The sequence below is a fragment of the Panthera uncia genome, chromosome B1, assembly GCF_023721935.1.
Source record: "Panthera uncia isolate 11264 chromosome B1, Puncia_PCG_1.0, whole genome shotgun sequence".
Taxonomy (NCBI): Eukaryota; Metazoa; Chordata; class Mammalia; order Carnivora; family Felidae; genus Panthera; species Panthera uncia.
Window position 1 is genome coordinate 162,932,852 of NC_064811.1, and position 19,651 is coordinate 162,952,502.

At 35.6% G+C, this 19,651-nt stretch overlaps 1 protein-coding gene across 10 annotated transcripts in view; it reads left to right on the forward strand.

The window, feature by feature from the left end:
* PSD3 (pleckstrin and Sec7 domain containing 3) overlaps positions 1-19,651 on the forward strand; it is a 796,552-nt gene that overhangs the window by 423,473 nt on the left and 353,428 nt on the right. For 9 of the 10 annotated variants that reach the window (XM_049632446.1, XM_049632450.1, XM_049632452.1 and 6 more), the window contains 4 exons: positions 8,646-8,840; positions 8,941-9,021; positions 11,002-11,114; positions 13,856-13,914. In XM_049632446.1, coding sequence (XP_049488403.1) covers positions 8,646-8,840; positions 8,941-9,021; positions 11,002-11,114; positions 13,856-13,914 — 448 coding nt within the window. Of the gene's footprint in view, positions 1-248; positions 2,770-8,645; positions 8,841-8,940; positions 9,022-11,001; positions 11,115-13,855; positions 13,915-19,651 lie in introns of those variants that run through there. The other variant, XM_049632456.1, reaches the window with a different exon arrangement.

The following is a 19,651-nucleotide window of genomic DNA, read 5'->3' on the forward strand; positions in this document are numbered from 1 at the left end:
TTTCCTTTCCTTTCCTTTCCTTTCCTTTCCTTTCCTTTCCTTTCCTTTCCTTTCCTTTTAACATTTATTTTTGAGAGACAGAGAGAGACAGAACACGAGCAGGGGAGGAGCAGAGAGAGAGACACAGAATCCAAAGCAGGCTCCAGTCTCCAAGCTGTCAGCACAGAGCCTGATGCAGGGCTGGAACCCAGAAACTGTGAGATCAAGACCTAAGCTGAAGTCGGATGCTCAACTGACTGAGCCATGCAGGCACCCCTCCTTTTCTTTCTTAAAGGCAATTTAGACTTCAGGATTTTATGTGTACCTTGCTTATGACTTATTTAGAACTCTTTTTGACTGACGTTCATTCTGTCCAGGAAAGCTCTGCATTTGTACCAGCTTTCCTGAGTTTGTTGGTTCCAGGCCTTTGCCATCTGTATTTTCAGCCTGAAGAATGGTGCCAGGGTCGTATTGCTCCCTCTGGCCCTTTCATTCTGCTTGCTACTGGAGTCATTTCTTTCCTCTCTTTGGGATTCTTGTGACTGGCCTTTACCCAGCTTATATAGTATAAAATTTGAACTAGGTGGCTGTTTGTTGTTGTTTTCTATGCACAATTCCCTAGGTATACTTTATAAATGGAGGCGGGAAATGCTTTGACACCTTAGCCTAGTTTAGTTTTTTAATCCTAGTTATATTCAATAAAAGTTTAAAGAATTTTTAAAAATTTAAATTCAAAGTAAATATGAAATCAGGCAACATAACTGGTACCCTCTGCTGACATCAGTGCCTCTAGAACATTTCAGGATTGGTCATAATGAGTTAGAAAGTTAGTGCTACATGTCATTGATAGTATAGCATAGAGGATAGTGGGGGCAGTGGGCACAGGTAGTTGCTCAATTCTTGGATCCTTCTAGCAGATGGCTATTGAATAACTTCAACCTATTCTTGTGATGGGATACAAAGTGAAATTCAGGATTGTAGTAGGTGAGAGAGATGGGACTTTTAAAAGCAGAGCTAGAATAAAGGTAATTTATCAGGCTGAGACTGCTGCAGGGGTGAGTTGGAGTAGGATTCTTGAAAAAGTTATTTCACCTGGGCTCTTGTAGAATCAGTAAGAATTTGCAGAATGGGGCACCCCAGAATTTTAGGGTAGGATAACAAGAAGGCACAGCTAATATTCTTGTGTGGCCCAAGCATGAAGAAAATGGTAGATCATAAATCTAAATAAGCAGTTGGGGGTCAGCTTGTGAATGTTCTTATTTTGTTATGGAACCAGGCTGGATTGCTGGCAGAAAAATCAAGCGGCACTTGGAGATCTTGGTGAATCGGAGTTTTATTTTACACCAGCAGGCTCAGAGGAGATCCCTCTCCAGAGGTCTAAGTCCCGAACACAAGAATGGGGGACAATTTATCATCTGTTACTTCCGCATTATGCATTAGTAGTAATTTGGCACACAGGGCAAACAGGGTAGGAAGAAGAACCTGGAAGAGGAGTCTCTCAGCTAGAGACTAGAGCTTATGTTAGTCCCGTCAACCATCTTATGGTGCATAACTTTACTTATTTTCCCCACAATCTGACATGCTACAGAATATAGATTTTTATCTTGTGTAGGATTTTTATAAAGGAGACATATTATTACAGCTTTGGTGGCAGTATGCAGGCTGGTAAAGTATGCAGAGAAAAGAGGGTTTTCCTTTTGCATTTAGAGGACATTAGAGAAGATCAGTAGATCATTGGCAACTGGAAGAAGGTCTTGATGAAACTGTAGAACAATAGTAAGAATAAAAATTAAATCACATAAGTAAGTCAAAATATTCTCATAAGGAATCTGATTGTGAAACACACTACCAGTTGATAGAGAACACCATTATTGGAAGTCTTCAAATAATTTTAGAACAAACATTTTAGAAGATAGCGTTACTAGGTAAATCTAGGTAAAATATAGGATGGCCAGTTAAATTTGAATTTCAGATAAACATTCAATGATTTTTTTAGGTCCCCTGTGATGTCCCTGTATGTCCCATGCTGTATTTGAGATACACTGAAAAACTATTTTTTTGTTTTATGAAAATCAGATTTAAGTGGGTATTTTTTTTTTTTTTTTAGGAAATGTGGCAATCATAGTATGATAAAAAGGTTATGAGAATGCCTGGTGATCAGACTCAATGATCTGATCATTCATTTGATGATATCACATTTGTTTGGAGGTATGAGGTACAGGCCCCAGTGAAGCATTTTCTAGAACACAGTGAGAACCTTTTGGGAAGTTTTTTCTACATTTAAGTGACTATTAGGGATTTCACCTTATGAGATTATAAAGTTACTTGATCAAGAAGAAAAAAGAAGCTAGCAAGAAAAGGAAAATTCAAACTACTGAAAGCATCTAATATTCAACAGGCTAGGTGGACAATGTCTTCTTTATTCTAGGAAAAAAAATGGGGTGTTATTCCTGCTGAGAGGCATCATCCAGTTTGCTTTATCAAGTATGAACAAGGCTGGGCTGCCATTGTTGTTTCTGCTGTTGATATACAGTGGCCCCTGTGTTCTGGTTCCTGTTTTTATTGGGGTTGTAAAATCATTACACAAACCCCAACAGCAAGCACTCTGCCAAGAAGATGAGGTCATAATAATATGACCTCATAGGGAGCTAGTTCCTTAGAAGCCCTAGTGGACCAGCAGACACTGGAATTGTGGGGCAAAGAGTGCTGGGAAGGGGCTTATAAGATTAAGTATGGCCCAGGCATGCTAGGCTCTGGGATGGGTTCTTTTTGGTGTCTGTCTGATTGCTGGTGAGTATGTATTGCCATTGTATTGCTAGGCTTCTGACTTAAAAGAAGCAGTCTCTGTTCTTGTTCAAATAATCTCATAAATTGTGAAATGGGGCAGAATGAAACCACCTAGGAATGGAGGTATTTATCTTCACTTTATTCCTCGTTTCTTTTTTACTAAAGGTTTTTTCAAGAAGATCCAGAAAAGTCTGACTTGTACAGATTTGAAAATTACCTCCTTTTGTGAATGTGGGGGAAATGCGGTGATATAGACTGGGACAGGCAAGAGAGCAGAAAGAGGAAGCAAACATGAGGAATGAAAAATAAGAAATAGGAATGACTTTGACCACTACATTTTAAAAAATATATGTTCATTGGGATAAGTCTCTTATATCTGAAGAAAATCTTTGTAGTACTGTACATGTAGTATAATTATACTCTTTACATAGAGTGATTAAATATATGCCATGAATTTGTCATGGAAAAGAATAAGTAGCAGTTTAATTGAAAAGAAAATTCTTTGACACTTGTTTCTTTTTTTCACGCGATAGTTAATATATAGAGTAAGAGAATGCATGAGAACACAACTCCAGGGATTTTCTTTTATAATTATAAAAAAATTACTTGATTGAAACTAAAACAGTTCTTAGAATAAATATTTTACATTTCTACCACTTATGTGGGAAAACACAAAATGTAAGTTGCCCTTTAAAAGAATTTTCTAATATGAGTTTACTGATTATAGGTTTGCTGTATATAATTAAACATTCAGCTTTCTGATAGGATAAATTTTATAAAAGTGGGTGGTAACTCTGTAGAGGAAGGTTTAGGATGAAAAAATACTTAAATGTACTTGCATGAGGATTTCATCATAATGTAGCAGTTTATTTTAATTGGCATCTACTTCTGTTGGAAAACTGTTTAAGGTGGCTAATTGTTTAAAGAAGCATTATCAAACATCTTAGTTTGCCTAGAGCAATTCCAGTTTGTGTGTTGTCCTGGCATTGACTGTGGTTTAACATTTTAGTTTGACTTTAAAAAATGAAGTCAGTCTGGGTTTGATAAGCTTCCACTTGGTACTTGTAGCTTCTCTGCAGTTTCCTCTGGAATGTGTGAAGTTGAAATGTGCATTGAACAGAATTTTTGATGAGTTTTTGGGATGATGGTGGGGTTCGTGGGGTTCATAACTGATGGCCAAGAAAGAATTCTTGAAGACATCTTTGGTGCAAAAAAGGTAATTTAATTAAAGTAAGGGACAGGACCCCTGGGCAGGAAGAGCTTCCAGAGACCATGAGGACAGACTGGTTATATACTTGGGAGTTGAGGGGAGGTAAAAATCAAGTGGAACTTTCCAAGAGCTTTTCATATTAAAGAAGCCTCACAGGGTACTGGAGGCCTCGCTATTGGCAAGCTAAGGTTGTTTTCCCTCAACAAAGCATTAACAATAAGACATTGGGAGCTCCTGGAGAAATGTTTTACTCTGCTAGCCTCAAGTAGTTGTCAGTGGGCTTCAGGTTATAAGGAAATTTAATTTTATCTGCCATTTCCTTCTGCCTTTGTTTCCCACATCACTATGGAGAGGTGATGTTGGGGCTCCAGGAAACTGAGTGAATCTATAGGTTTCTGGAGATTAGGCTGTTGATAAGACTGACTTTTTCTTGTAATTTACTAAGATATTTGTAAATTGATGGAGACCCATGTCCTGCATGACTGTGATCTCTATCAGTTAACCATTTACTTTTCCCCTTTTCCTTTGTTCTTGGGCAGCCAGGAGTGCCTAAGGAGTAGTAAACATACCCCACCTGGGAGTAGGGAGTATTTGGGCCTGTCAGTTTGCCTTATGCTCCCTCATCATTTTCACATAGTTGAGTCTAAAAGACAAAGTGGGATAACCTCTCTCTTTTCCCTCCCCATATCACTGACTTTCAAGGACGGCATGTGGAAGACTTGCTGATAAGGGAGCTTGGAGAGGAGTTGCAAGGGGCATTGAATTCCCTCAGGTCTGTCAGTGGTTGGGGAGGTCTGGGACTGCACAGCCCTTGGGAGCTACTTGGTGTGCAGTGGCTGGAACTGCCTTTGAGTGATAGTGAACATGAATCTGTGAGGCTGCCACTTAGCTAGTTGGTAGTAGGAAATGGGATATTGTAAGTTAGGTAGAATAAGTGACAAAAATAGAGATTGAGCAATTTTGCTTAAAAATCTATTCATTTTTGCTATAATGATTTTTGTCATTTATTGTATGCTGTAAGTTTACAACTAATTTTTTATTGGCAATGACTCTTTCAAACTTCGTAACAATTATAATTACGTATTTAATGATTTTATTATCCCTGTTCCTTCTTCAGAGTGTCCTGATTTAGACAATAAATGGTTACTTATAAATTCAGGCTAAGTTAAAGAACTATGGGATAGAGCAAAAACACACAAAATTAGGCCTGTGAGCCTGTTCAGCCTAGCCTAGAATGGCTTTTAAGTTTTGAAAGGTTGAAGGAAAAAAAGAAAAAAACAACAAAAAGAAAGAAGCATGTATGACAGAAACGTTATGAGGCCTTGTCTGAAATATTTACTGTCTGGTTCATTACAGAAAAATTCTGACTGTGTCTGGTTTAGGGTCTGTGGTAAGTACATTGGAAGGCTACGTAAGCATAGTTGTTTATCATTAACACATCTTTGCCTATTTTCCAAGTTAAAGTGAGGATTTGGAAGTTACTATATTCTTGTTGGTTTAGTGTTACAAATGCATTATGTAGCATTCTATAGCCAGGTTCTAATTTGTGACCCCTTTCTAGAGCAGAGGTTCTTACAGTGTGGTCAGTGGGGCTTATTGTGACTCTTTCAGGAGGTTAATGAGGTCAAAGCTATTTTATAATAGGAGTACAGCATTATTTTCCTTTTTCACTATATTGATATTTACACTGATGGTACGAAAACAATGGAGGGGGCTTTAGCACAAATCAAGGTGTAGCAGTGAGTCACACACAGAGAGTCTGGACACCCAGGCTTTTCTTTCTAGGAAGCAGCTTTATTGATGCCAGCATGGGCTCAATGGGCTAAGACCCAAAAGGCTGAGCCCCAAGTGCAGTGGGGGGTTGCTTTTTGTACAAGTTTTGCTCCTTTCTTCCCCATATATGGTAAAATACAGTCTGCATGGGCGGTCTATGCTACAGAGTCTTGAGGAATGTCAACTACACACACACATAGCCAGGTTGCCTTTCCTAGTCTTGAGGTTTTCACCACATTCCTTAGGGAGGGCCTCTAACACAAAGGTAGTGGCACCAAACTTTCCAAGTTGTTATTATATTCTTCATTACCATGTACTCAAAGAAACAAAACTCACCTAAAAATTCCTTTATAAAGCAGTACAAAATAATTACATTTTAACCTTTTTGTACATACCTTTTTTGTTTGTTTCAAGTTTTTATTTAAATTCTAGTTAACATATAGTGTAGTAATGGTTTCAGGAGTAGAACTTAGTGATTCATCACTTACATATAACACCCAGTGCTCATCACAAGTGCCCTCCTTAATCCCCATCACCTAAGGCCATCCCCCTATCTGCCTCCCTTACAGCAACCCTCAGTTTGTTCTCTATAGTTAAGAGTTTGTTTTTTGGTTTGCCTCCCTTTCTTTTTTTTCTTTTATGTTCATCTATTTTGTTTCTTAAATTCCACATATGAGTGAAATCTTAAGGGATTTGTCTTTCTCAGACTGACTTATTTCACTTTAGCATAATACACTCCATCCATACCATTGCATACAGCAAGGTTTCATTCTTTTTGATGGCTGAGTAATATTCCACTCTATATACATACCACATCTTATTTATCCATTCATCAGTCAATGGACATTTGGGCTCGTTCCATAATTTGGCTGTTGATAATGTTGTTATAAACACTGGATGCGTGTGCCCTATCAAATCAGTATTTTTTTATCCTTTGGGTAGGTACCTAGTGGTGCAATTGATGGGTTGTAGTGTAGTTCTATTTTTTCCAGAGTGGCTGCACGAATTTGCATTCCCACTAACAGTGCAAGAGGGTTCCCCTTGCCCCATATCTTTGTCAACATCTGTTGTTTCCTGTGCTGTTAATTTTAGCCATTCCTTTTTATTTTCACGTGTGATGAAATGGAAAATATGCATAAAGCACTTCTTCTCCTGATGGTGTTCCTTCGGACAGCCTTACATGTAATTAAGTTGTGAGTTACAAACTAGTTGCTTTTTGTGAAATGCCAGTTTTCCTTCAAAGTGTAACTGAAAAACTATGATTATTGGCAAACATTTTCTCAAAAATTGATAGAGTGAGTCTATTAATACTTTAAGAAAACTACTGACTATATTTGTTGCCAACAGTACAATTTGAGCTTTCAGTCAAAAATTAGAATTTTGGAATATTTCTGTCTGCCACCAAAACTTTGATATCTTTTCAATACTTGAAGACTTTTCTGAAGATAATCATGGCGTTTAATAAATGTAACTTTTAAAACTATTATATAGTGAAATGTGTAACATATTTTGCAAATGACCAATGTATGATGCAGAATCATGCCTGGGTAAAAGATCCATTTAAAGTGTAAGACAGGGGCACCTGGCTGGCTCAATCACTGGAGCATGTGACTTTTGATCTTGGAGTCATGAGTTTGAGCCCCATGTTGAGTGTAGAGATTACTTAAAAATAAAATCTTAAGAAAAAGTAAAGTGTAAGACAAATTTTAATGTGAGTACAAAAGGTTAATTGATACTTTATTGCAACTAACATTTAAGAAACTATCCCTTGTTTTATTTTGGTGTCCTATAAAAAAATAATAAAATTATCTGTAAAAGATTAAAATACTTCTTATTTTTCCAACTAATAAGCTGGATTTTCTTTCTTTTTTTTTAAGGTTTATTTATTTATTTTGAGAGAGAGTCAGCATGAGAGAGCAGGGGAGGGGCAGAGAGAGAGACAGAGGGAGAGGGAGAGAGAGAGAGAATCTCAAGCAGGCTCTACACTGCCAGCACAGAGCCCAGTGCAGGGCTTAATATCATGAACCAGGAGATCATGACCTAAGCCAAAATCTAGAGTTGGATGCTTAATCAACTGAGCCACCCAGGTATCCCTGGATTTTCTTAATATATTTCAACCAAAACAATATTATTGTTTACAAATTAAATATAGAAGTGGCAGTGAGAATCCAGCTGTCTTCTAGTAAGCCAACTATGAAAGAAATATGTAAAAAATCGAAATAATTATTGCTTTTCTCATTAAATTTTATGTTATTATTTTGGAAAATTATTTTTAATAAAATATTTATATCCTTGAAATGGGTTTATTATTATTTTTTTTTACATTTTTTTTAATGTTTATTTATTTTGACAGAGAGAGAGAGAGAGAGACAGAGCATGAGTGGGGGAGGGGCAGAGAGCGAGGGAGACACAGAATCCGAAGCAGGCTCCAGGCTGTGAGCTGCCAGCACAGAGCCCGACGTGGGGCTCGAACTCACAGACCGTGAGATCATGACCTGAGTCGAAGTCAGATGCTCAACCGACTGAGCCACCCAGGCATGCCATGAAATGGGTTTATTATTTTTAAGTGAATTAATATTTGAAAATTTTCTTTTTAAATTACTTATACAGTGAATATCAATAGATACAACTCACAGAAACATGAAGGTAGCTAGAGTCCTCTGTATTTTTAAAAAGGTAAAGGTCCTAACTGCTCATAAGGGGTTTAAGCAATCACTTCTTCAGTACATTGAAATATATTGCTGTAAATAGTTTTATGAATAATTAAGCCTAAAACTATCCCATTTAAAAGTTTTTCATTTATTGCTACAATATGATAATTTTATCAGCTGTTTTCCTTTTTTTGTCACATAAGAAAAATCTTTTTAATTTTTTTCTTCTTTATCAATTCTCACAGCAATGCTGGGGTAAAAACAGCACTACTAGAGACTCATTCTGAGATGGGGAGCACTGAAATTCTGGAAAAGGAGACCTCAGAAAGTCTCAGTAATGGTACCAGCAGCAACATAGAAGCAGCCAAAAGGTTGGCCAAACGCCTTTATCAACTAGACAGATTCAAAAGATCGGATGTCGCAAAGCACCTAGGCAAGAAGTACGTTCTGTACCAAGGCTGGTGTCTGAATGTGTCCGTGTGTGTTGTCTTGTTTAATAGCTTCAACTTTAATAACAGAGTCTATCCTGTTTTCTTATAGCAATGAATTTAGCAAACTAGTTGCAGAAGAATATCTGAAGTTTTTTGATTTTACAGGAATGACACTGGATCAGTCTCTCAGGTATGATTAAATATCACTTCTGTTCTTTTTTGCCTCCAAAAATTAATTCTGAGAAGAGAAGTAATGCTGAAGCTAAAGTGTGATTTTTATTTTTTTTTAAACCCATAGTGACTTTGTAATCTTAGCTCAGATTATTCTATAGTTATTAAACTATATAGCAGAAAGAAAAATATATTGTTTTTATGAAATCATATATGAACTCATATTTTGCATCTAGCAGATGATGTGGTAAAGAATAGTGACAAAGTAAGTCTCGAGGAGGAGTAGAATCTGTGGGAATTTGGTTTTTGAATGATCAGTTTAAAAAAAAGGCAGTTTTACAGGCTGTAGAATTATACATTTTTTTCCCTAAGCATTTGTTTACAATAGCCAAGTAGCCTTTTAAGGTGATACTTTGGTATTAACTCATGAATGGAATAAAAACGACTATCCACATAATAATCAGAAAATATCTGCAAAACTGTTTCAGCACTTTTTGCTGATCCATTCAAAATAGTGTCATAAACACACTGATCTTCACTTTTCACACCACTATTGTATTGTAAATTTCTAAGAGCCACTGCTAAAAGTAAAACTTAGTCAGCATTTACTCTTAAAAACTTTTTAACATGTCAGAGGTTGGAGGAATTCTGAGATCATCTGTGTAACCCTCTAGTTTTATAAATCAGGAAACTGTGCCTTGGGAGGTGAAGTGACGATGTTTGGATTAGAATGCACAACAATGACTTATTCTATGGCACTTTGCATGAATTGATGGCACTCATAGGTTTTTCCACTGAAAACAAATAAGGGCAGAGGAAAGATCTATATTTATGCTTTACTTTCTGATGTGGTTTATAAAAGTTATGAAAAATTAAAGTTTGGTCAGTGTAATTTAGATTTAACAAACTAAGACAGCAACATTTTCATCATAGAAATAAGGTTTTATGTATGTTTCCACAGTAAGATTTTTTAGAACATTTTAAAGGATTTTTTTTTCTATTCATCTCATACTTAGGGAAGTGCTTTGTCTAGTGAGGGTCATCTGAGTTTATCCATAACAGACAGTACTCTTAGTGACTCAGATTTAGATTGGTGTGTAGTTCTGGGCATATTTTTATTTTTCAAAAAATTTTTATACATACATTAATTTATTCCTAACCCAAGAAATAATTTATAGTTTTAGCTCCCAATTTCCTTCCCATATAAAAGGTAATAATATAATATGATAATAGGCAAAATAAAATAAGAGAAATCTACTATACACAAAATAATATAATTGTAATTTTAACAATGTGTCAATGACAAGTATAATCATATAGCAAAATGATAAACTGTGATCCATGTATAGTTTTAAAACATAGCCTTCATGGTTGTAGGTTCAGCCTTAAGTGTTCTTTGGTTTTTATCTGACTGATCTTTTAAATGGCTATTTGTCATTTAGTCATGGGAAGTTACCACCTTCCCAAGGTGGTATTGTTATTGCCTTGTCCATCTTTATATTGACATTTTATAGAATAAAATAAATTTATATTGAATGGCTATATAGTAAATGATTTTGTGAAAGAATAACTGTAGAATATCTTCATATAATTAATTTCTCTTTATTTGTATACTTATTTGAGACAGAGAGAGCTAGCAGGGGAGGGTCAGAGAGAGAATCCCAAGCAGGCTCTGTGCTATCAGTGCAGAGCCCGGTGTGGGGTTCAGTGTTACGGATCATGAGATCATTACTGGAGCTGAAATCAAGAAATGGACACTTAACAGACTAAGCCACCCAGGCACCCCTAATTAATTTCTTATTATATATGAATTAATTTTATTTTAATTTTTTAAAATGTTTATTTATTTTTGAGATAATAAACTCAAAATAAGAGACAGTTGGATGCTTAACCAACTGAGCCACCCAGGCACCCCTATATGAAGTAATTTTAATTGTCAAACATAGAGTATGGTAATGTTTTCTAAAGTTTCACTTTTTTCCCCCTAATTCTTTTTTAGGTATTTCTTTAAAGCATTTTCTCTTGTGGGAGAAACTCAAGAACGAGAGAGAGTTTTAATACATTTCTCCAATAGATATTTTTACTGTAACCCAGACACTATTGCTTCACAAGGTAATCTGATGGAAATGTTTGTATTTCAAAAAACAAGGGCTATTTTCTCATTATTAAAGTTATATTTTATTGTGGAAAATATGGAAGATTATACAGAAGAAAATGAAAATCATCTAGTTATCTAGAGATAACTATTATTAACTGCTTGATTTATTTCCTTCCAGTCAGTTTGTGAAATATTTAATGTCAAATTGGAATCATTACAGAGTTTTGTTTCCTGTTGTCCTTTGTTTTCATTGTGAGCATTTTCTCATGTCATTAAATATTCTTTAAAAAGCATGATATGTAATGACTGCATGATATTCCTTATTCTTCTTTTAAATAATTTTTACTTAGTTTTCCAGTTCCATACTATGACAGGATGCTTTAAGTTGCTCATGCTGTCACTGAGATTTTACATGCAAAGCACATTTTAATGAAATGCTCGTTTTCCTATTTCTTCTTCCTATACATCTGACCCTAAACCCCTTGCATGTATGCTTATTAAATTTGTGGTTATTTTTGGAAACGTTTACAAATCTCACTGGAGTTTGTGGTGTGTCTCCAGTGCTTTGGTTTGATATTCATTGTAACAACACTGACCACTGAATTTGGTTTATGATTTTAATGAACTATGAGTTTATGTTTATTGTACTAATTTTAAAAAGCCAGTTTAAGCTATTTAATTGTTGATGTACCCTATCAAGAGAGGTTTTTCCTCCATGTCAACTCCTGCAATAAAGCAAAGTTTTCATGATTTGAGGTCAGGTGCTTTCATTTGCAATTGGAGAATCTTTCATAAACACAGATTCTGGAAGAGATCACTAGGACTAGATGCATTAGAAATGGCAGTTATCTTTGAGCTTCAGTATTGCCAGTTAAGTGTACGTAATATTGACTAAAGTGATTATTCCCCAGGTCTCTGGTCTCCACCCTCCAGGCTATAGCTAAATTAACTAACCATCTGATCATTAAAGTCACATTCTTCTCTGTAAAATGGGAACTTAATTTTCTTTAGTCCTTTCTTTGATTATAGTTAGGCCTATTGTAATCATGGAGTAGAGAATGAAAGGGATAAAAAGGGAGTTGTTTCTATTAAAACCTTCTTCATATCTAATAAGATGTTAGCAGTCCTCAGTGAAAGAAGGAATATGGATGTGTACCCTCAACTGATAGGGATATTTTAGAGTTGGCTGCTGAGTTTTCTAGATGCTTTTAAGGAATTTGTTTTAATGTATTTAAAATTTAATAATAAGCTGGAAGTGGAATGAATATACTTTTGGGCATTTGGTAACATCTCCTTAGAGGCATTAATAATAGAAATCACCTACTATACTCAAAGGCATACTTTGAAAAATAAGCTATCTTTTTGTTTTTTAAGATTTTTTAAAAGTTTATTTATTTTGAAAGAGAGCGGGAGAGGGGCAGAGAGAGAGGGAGAGAGAGAGGATCATAAGCAAGCTCCACACTGTCAGCACAGAGCCTAATGCCTGGCTGAACTCATAAACTGTGAGATTATGACCTGAGCCTAAGTCAAGAGTCAGACATTTAACTGACTGATCCACCCAGGTGCCCCCAAATAAGCTTTCTTTCATTCATGAATTCAGTTATTAGAAAGACCTTTCTGTACATTTGGCATTCATTAGTAAGATTTTTCTGCATCTGCAACTGCTATGGACAGCTATACTTGGATTGAGAATTGCAAGAAAAGAATGAGGAGAAGTATTTCTAAGGTTTGGAAATGAGAAGCTTAATTCTTATTGCCTTTTCTTTTCCTCTATAAAGTAAGAAGAGAGAGCAATGTTTCCATCTAAGTGAAATGATCCTTCTGGTTTGAACAACATTTTTTTTGAATATTTAATTTTTTAATATTTTAAGATTATTCCAATATTTTACTTTTGTCTGATCCATAGTATCCTGTGCCAGTAACCTACATGTTGCCTTTAAAAATTGTCACGAAAAAGGATAACTATTCCTCTTTTTTAGCCAGAGAACTAATACCCAGACAGTACAATGAAAGACCCAAATCTTGGTTTCCTTTAACTTTTGCTTCTTTCTTAATTTACTTTCCTCTCAGAAAGTTAAAAAAGACGGAATAGTAGAAAATGGTTTATTTTAATTTCTGTATCTTGTGTTTCAAAAAATTAAGAAAATATAAATAAAAATATAAAAATTATCTCACTATCCAGAGACAATAATCTTTTAATATTGTTATGTATTATTCTAGATATATTTATATTTAAATGGAACTATACTGCATACAGTGCATTTTTCATGTAATAATTTACTATGAAATATTTTTCTATTTAAACATGTATACTTGGACAACATTTTTAATGACTTAAACATAACAGTTGTATTTTTGGAGGGTTTTATTTACTTGTTCCCCATTGTAAGCAATGTTTCTTTGGATATCCTTATATTTTGTATAGATCCTTATTTCCTTAGTGTAAAGCCCTGTAAGTGGATTTACTGTGTCAAAAGTAAAAGATTACTGTTTCAAAGCTTACAATGTGTACTGTCAAATACCCCTCCAGAGAGGTAAGAATAATATACTTTACCAGCAGTAGAGTCCAACTTTGTCACTGAAGTCCCTTTAGTAATTTATTTTTATCTATTTTTTTGTCTCCCCAAATATGATGAATTGTGCCTAGCCACATTATTGTGTTTTCATAGGTTCTTAGTGTATGCTATTTAATGATAATAACAAGCCCAACAGGAAATAGTGAATTAATGCTTTCTTTCCTTGTCTTTCCCCTTAGATGGAGTCCATTGCCTCACCTGTGCAATGATGCTTCTTAACACAGATCTCCATGGCCATGTAAGTGTAGGTGTGTGAAGATGTCTTATACAAATTAAAATGTCTCGGGCTTATCTTTGCTTTTGTGTTCATACATATTTATCATCTGCTGTCCTTTCTTTCATTCTCTACTTGACAGCTAGGTAAACATAAATCTTTGGAAGAAGAAATAACTTACTTTACATGCTAGCACAGAGCTTAGTTTTAAGTGAATACGATATCATGTACATGTCTGGAGTTGTTTTATCTGTAATGTGTGTGTTCTGTATCTTCTTTCTCCAGTAGGTGGCAGAGGCAGAGCTTTTACTTTTTTGTTTTTGTTTTATTTTGTTTTTGGTTAGCTATTAAAGTTGATATCTGATGGAAAGGGGATATAAGTTAGATCTGAAAATGTTGACTGTCTTTTCACCAAATACAGTAGTGGGTCTTAAGAACTCAGCCTTTTCTACATTTCTCAGCTCACCTGGTCTTTTACCAGTTAAAATATCAAAATGATATAATTATTTTCTCTTGTATTTAAGATGTAGAATAAACTTAAATTTATAGTTATTATACAAGCTTTCCTTTTATAGATGTGGAATTTTAGCATTTACTTAAACTATTTATATTAGAGAAAATAAGAATGTTTTAGCTTAATATAGGCTAATATATACTTATTTAGCACAAAAACTTTTTCATAGTCTCCAGTCCATTTATTTTGAAGAGAAAACCAGGTTTCTTGTAATTAAAGAATCTAAATCATCCCTTGATTTGCTATATGATTTATCTTACAATTAAAAGAACTAAAACTCAGTTATCAGTCCAATTTAGTTTTCCTATTTCAAAAGGCCACATAGTTTCCTTAGGCAAAATGGAGCTCTATGGGGCCATTAAGATGGACTGAAGGGAAAGAAGTGTTCTACCCTCAGAAGACTGAAGAGGAGATGTAGTTAGTGACAGTTAGTTTAACGCTGCCTTCACAAATCTCACGATACTCAACCAAGAAATTCCTTTTGCAGTTTGCATCAGGTGAATTTAGAATAACTTAGTGACTTGTAGACATGCATAACATGTGTCCAGAGATGATAGAGATTAAGAATGTAGATTTTTTTCAGGGGACATTTTGGGGTAATAGCGCTGTAATACATCTTATGGAAATGAAGGTACTAGTGAGCCTTGAAATGAGGATCAGAATCTAAACTCATCCAGCTTGCCAAGGGGAGGACCAATCAGTGGATAGTCCTGACCTCTGCTTTTCTCTTACCAGTGAAGCAAGTTTTCCCTGCTTTCCTCTTTCCCTGTCTTGTGATAACGTTGCAATTCTGTCCCCTTCTTTTCTTCACACTAAATTTCTCAACCTTTTAGCTGAAAGAGACAATTTTGAGTGCTCTTGTCCACATATAACTTTGGTCTAAATCAGAGAGTCCCAGCATGAGGGATCTTCTTCACATGAGTTATTTTGAGGTCCCATCCATATATGATGGTTGCACATTTAGTGTCTGTTGACTGAGAAAATGTGTAATGAAAAAAAAAAGAATCAATTCTTATTTAAAGGTTGAGGATCTCATAGAACTTCTGTGGAAGTTGCTAGATGCGAGATTGGTTTCTATTAAAAGGTAAATTACCGGGGCGCCTGGGTGGCTCAGTCGGTTAAGCGTCCGACTTCAGCTCAGGTCACGATCTCGCGGTCCGTGAGTTTGAGCCCTGCATCGGGCTCTGGGCTGATGGCTCAGAGCCTGGAGCCTGCTTCCGATTCTGTGTCTCCCTCTCTCTCTGCCCCTCCCCCGTTCATGCTCTGTCTCTCTCTGTCTCAAAAATAAAATAAAAGTTAAAAAAAAAAAAAAGGTAAATTACCTTTTAAAAAGCTAATATTGCTTTAATAATACTTTCAAATAAATATGTAACTTATTAATCACAATAATTTGAAACAGGAGGAGATAAAGGTGTGAGGTTTATTATTTATTCAGATAAGTCAGCATGCTTGATATCCAACTAGGCATGGGCACCCCAGTGTCTATAGCCCATAGGTTCAGAACCACAGATCTTGGATTTGCTCTTGCTCTGTCTTCATACCTCCTTTGAATATTTGAAAAGAGATTAAATGAAGCATCATACTTCTTTTTGGCAACTAGAATGTAAGAGTTTATCAGTAAGAGACAGCAAACAAATGAACAGTTTATTATTAGCTTGAGTTATGCCAGTCATACATAATTAATATTTGGCTGTGGTGGCAGAATTACATATAAGAGGGAGAATATTATAAGTACAAGTAAATCTCTGTATATCATCAAAATCATGTATTTAATGATTATTAGTTCTTAGCTTTGTTTTTGAAAATGTATGCTTTATACTTAGGGTTGTCTGTTGTTTAAGTTTTGTATACTAGAGTTTTTTTAATCCTTATTTACAATGCATGCTGTTAAAAGTCTGTTAAAATAGATAGTTGTTATCATGAGAACTAACCATATGAAAATGTGTTTCTCTTATCTTCAAACCATGGATTCATTTAAAAAATAAATTTTCCTTCTAGGTGGTAAGTTTTTATCCATAATTCTGGATGTAGCTTCTCTTGCATCATGGTTGCCTGATTTTTTGTTATCATGTTTGTTTGACTTATTAGCATGGCCCCTTTGAAGGTGAACCATTCAAAATATAAAGTGTTTCATTTCTAACCTTTTCCCCTTTTCACCTTCCTAGGCTGTACTGCCTAGGCCATCACCTCTCATTACTCAATCCAATGTCAGAATAATCCTCTTGGGGAGTAAACTAATAAACCATTTTCTTTTTCTTTCATACCATTGTGCCATGATAGCATGACCTTTTTAAGAAGTACCAAGATAAGTGTGTTCTCATGCTTTCAGTGGGGGAGGCATACCTTGGGAATTCTTTTGGCTTTACTTTGTGAATCTTTCTTGTGGCTTTATTTACTCTAAGGAATGATACATTGAAAATGCACTGATATGGGCCTTTGTTCTGCTAACTTTCTTACTAATAAAACAATAGAATGTATACTAATGTAATAAATCTAATATAGTGTTACATGTTGGAATTTCTTTCTTTCTTTTTCTAATTTATTTTATCATTCAACAAACTCTTTTAGTGTCTCTACTCTATCCAAGTTCTGTGCCGTTTGGGTTAAGGATGGGAAATGAATGAGATGTTCATGGAAGTCAAATCTCATTTTTGGAGTGTTGGCTAGGCTAACTTCCATTAATCCTTTTAACTGAAGAATGGTAGCAGGTAACTGAGGTGCTAAGGTGGAAAAGCACTGGAGAGCTATTTTAATTATATGTTGGATTATTGAACTTCACTAATAAGTAGGCTAGGAAAAAAAAATCTAAGGCGTATGCAATATTTTGGGGAGAAATTCATTCAGATGTTATAATTTAATTGGAACTAAAAATGCTGATTCCCTTTTGTGTCTATTTTTTTAAAAATATGAATGATGTATCATTATTTTAGTAATAGTATTGACTGGCTCTTATTTGTCTGCATGTGGCTTATTCTTTTAGATAAATATGTTATAATTGTGGTCACATGATTAATTTGCTAAGTAATCTCTTTAAAATGCCTCTATCTATGAAATATATATGTAAATTAAACTTTTGCACATACAGATAAATTTCTATTAAAACAAACTCTAGAGTGTGGTTTTCTCTTGCTATACTGAAACTAAGTTGTATTACATGTTGTTTGAACTATGAACATGGAAAGAGTTGAAAATATGAAAATCTTTTTCTTTTTAAAGCCTTGTATTTTATTGGAAATAGTTTGAGCAAAAGGATTTTGTCATGTTAGAATAAATTCAGGCCTATTTATTTTATGGACTAATCTTCAAATGTGCTTTTGGTACTTCCATCATAGTTGAGATTCAGCCCTCTGGCAGGATTATCACTGGGGGTAAAGGCAGGTGGCAGGGACAGGACAATAGGCAGGCACTTCTCACCAGGGCAGGACTCTGAGGTGGAAGGAAGTTTTAGATACAGATTGAGTTGTAATGAAGTGTAGGATAGATGAGTACACAATCAGTAGGTGAATTTCACAACTAAAAGTCAAAAGAGATCTATAAGACAATGGCTGTGCAGGGCCAGGCCATAGTCAGAGGCAGTAGCCAGGACATTATTTTTAATGAAGATATTATGACAGAAGCTACCCTTTCATACTGTGGCTTGGTATTTTTACTAGCAATTTTACCCAAGGTGTCCACTATGCTTTTCAGTGTTGGCAAGAGCCAGCTCACTCTCCACAGGTATAAGGGAGTTGAGGACTGTGGTTCTTCTGGAGTGGTGGCTGTATCTGGCTCAGGCTGGGCATCCTATAAATGTCTTTGGAATACTCCAGGTGTGTTTAATATCATCCTCAGAGGTCTGAATTTAATGTATGAGGCAGGACTTTACTGTGTTGTCTTGGTTTTGTTTTTGGTGTTAGGTTATAGGTTGAATAAGGGTTAAAACCCAGTTAGTATACCATACTGGTAGAGGGGAGAAAAAATCAAAGGTAAAATATAGTTTTTGTAATAGAATAATGTTAAAAATATATGTGGAGTTCAGTTTGACATAGGTCATAGGAGTATATTATTTTTCAGTTTGTAAACTGCATTGGTAATTGTGAGTTTTTAATTCCTAGACTGGCTCTGTAGGATCACAGAATTTTAAATGGTGGGTAAAATATTTGGTTTATTATCATAAGTGGAAAATGACTATTACAAGAATTGTTTAATGCTTTTACTTTTTATATTGTGCCTCAAAAGCACCACAAACCTCTAAGGTTGATAGGTAGTTAATATCCTTAAAAAGTCTCTGTGTCTGTAATTATCATTTTTATAACTGGCAGCTGTCTTAAGTGAATTTTGCCTGCTGCTCTCCCTTTGTCCTGGGTAGCTGTCTTGTCTATACCTTCTCTTCCTGTCTGCCCCATATCCTTGATGCCCTCTGCCAGGAAAGCCATCCCTAGCATTCATTTGTTTCCTTATTGAGTTTTACCCAACTATAGATTCTAGCCTCATTCTTAATTTGCATTCAGCCAGCACAGCCTCCTTCCCTTACCTCTTTTCCACCTCCTTGGTGCCAAGTCTTTCTGTTCACCTCACTGGGAGCTCCCTAGCCCCAGTGACTTCTAGTGCGCTCTCATCCCAGGAGCTTCTCAGTGATACTGAAAGTTCATAGAAGCATCAGGTCTAGCCTCAAAGTTGCCAAGGGTTTCTGGTGGGGCCCTGGATTCAGTTTTACTCTTACTATTCCTTTCTTCAGAATGAGCATTTGGGGGATAGCCTAAGAACCTTAACCATCAGCTGTGGAAATGTTTTTATAGAAAACTTTCTTGATTTCAGATTTTCCAATTTTATTTTATCTATTTACTTTTTTAATGTTTATTTATTTTGAGAGAGAGAAAGAGAACAAGTGGGAGAAGGGCTGAGAAAGAGGGAAAGAGAGAATCCCAAGCAGGCTTTGTGCCATCAAGGCAGAGCCCACATGGGGCTTGATCCCATGAACCATGAGATCAGGACCTGAGCCAGAATCAAGCGTTGGATGCTCAACCAACTGAGCCACCCATGCATCCCAGATTTTTCAATTTTGAAATGACCTTTAAAATACAATGACTGGTCAAATTGACAGCTACCTAGATTTTAGTAGGAATGCCTTTTTAAGTATGTCAAAATTAATCATGCACTGGTAGATTTTCTTGGCTTCTGTGATTCTTCAAAATGAAAGCCTCCCTTCCTTTTTTATTTCCTCCATTTCTTCCTCCCTAGCCAATTCCTTCTCCTTTTCTTTCTTTC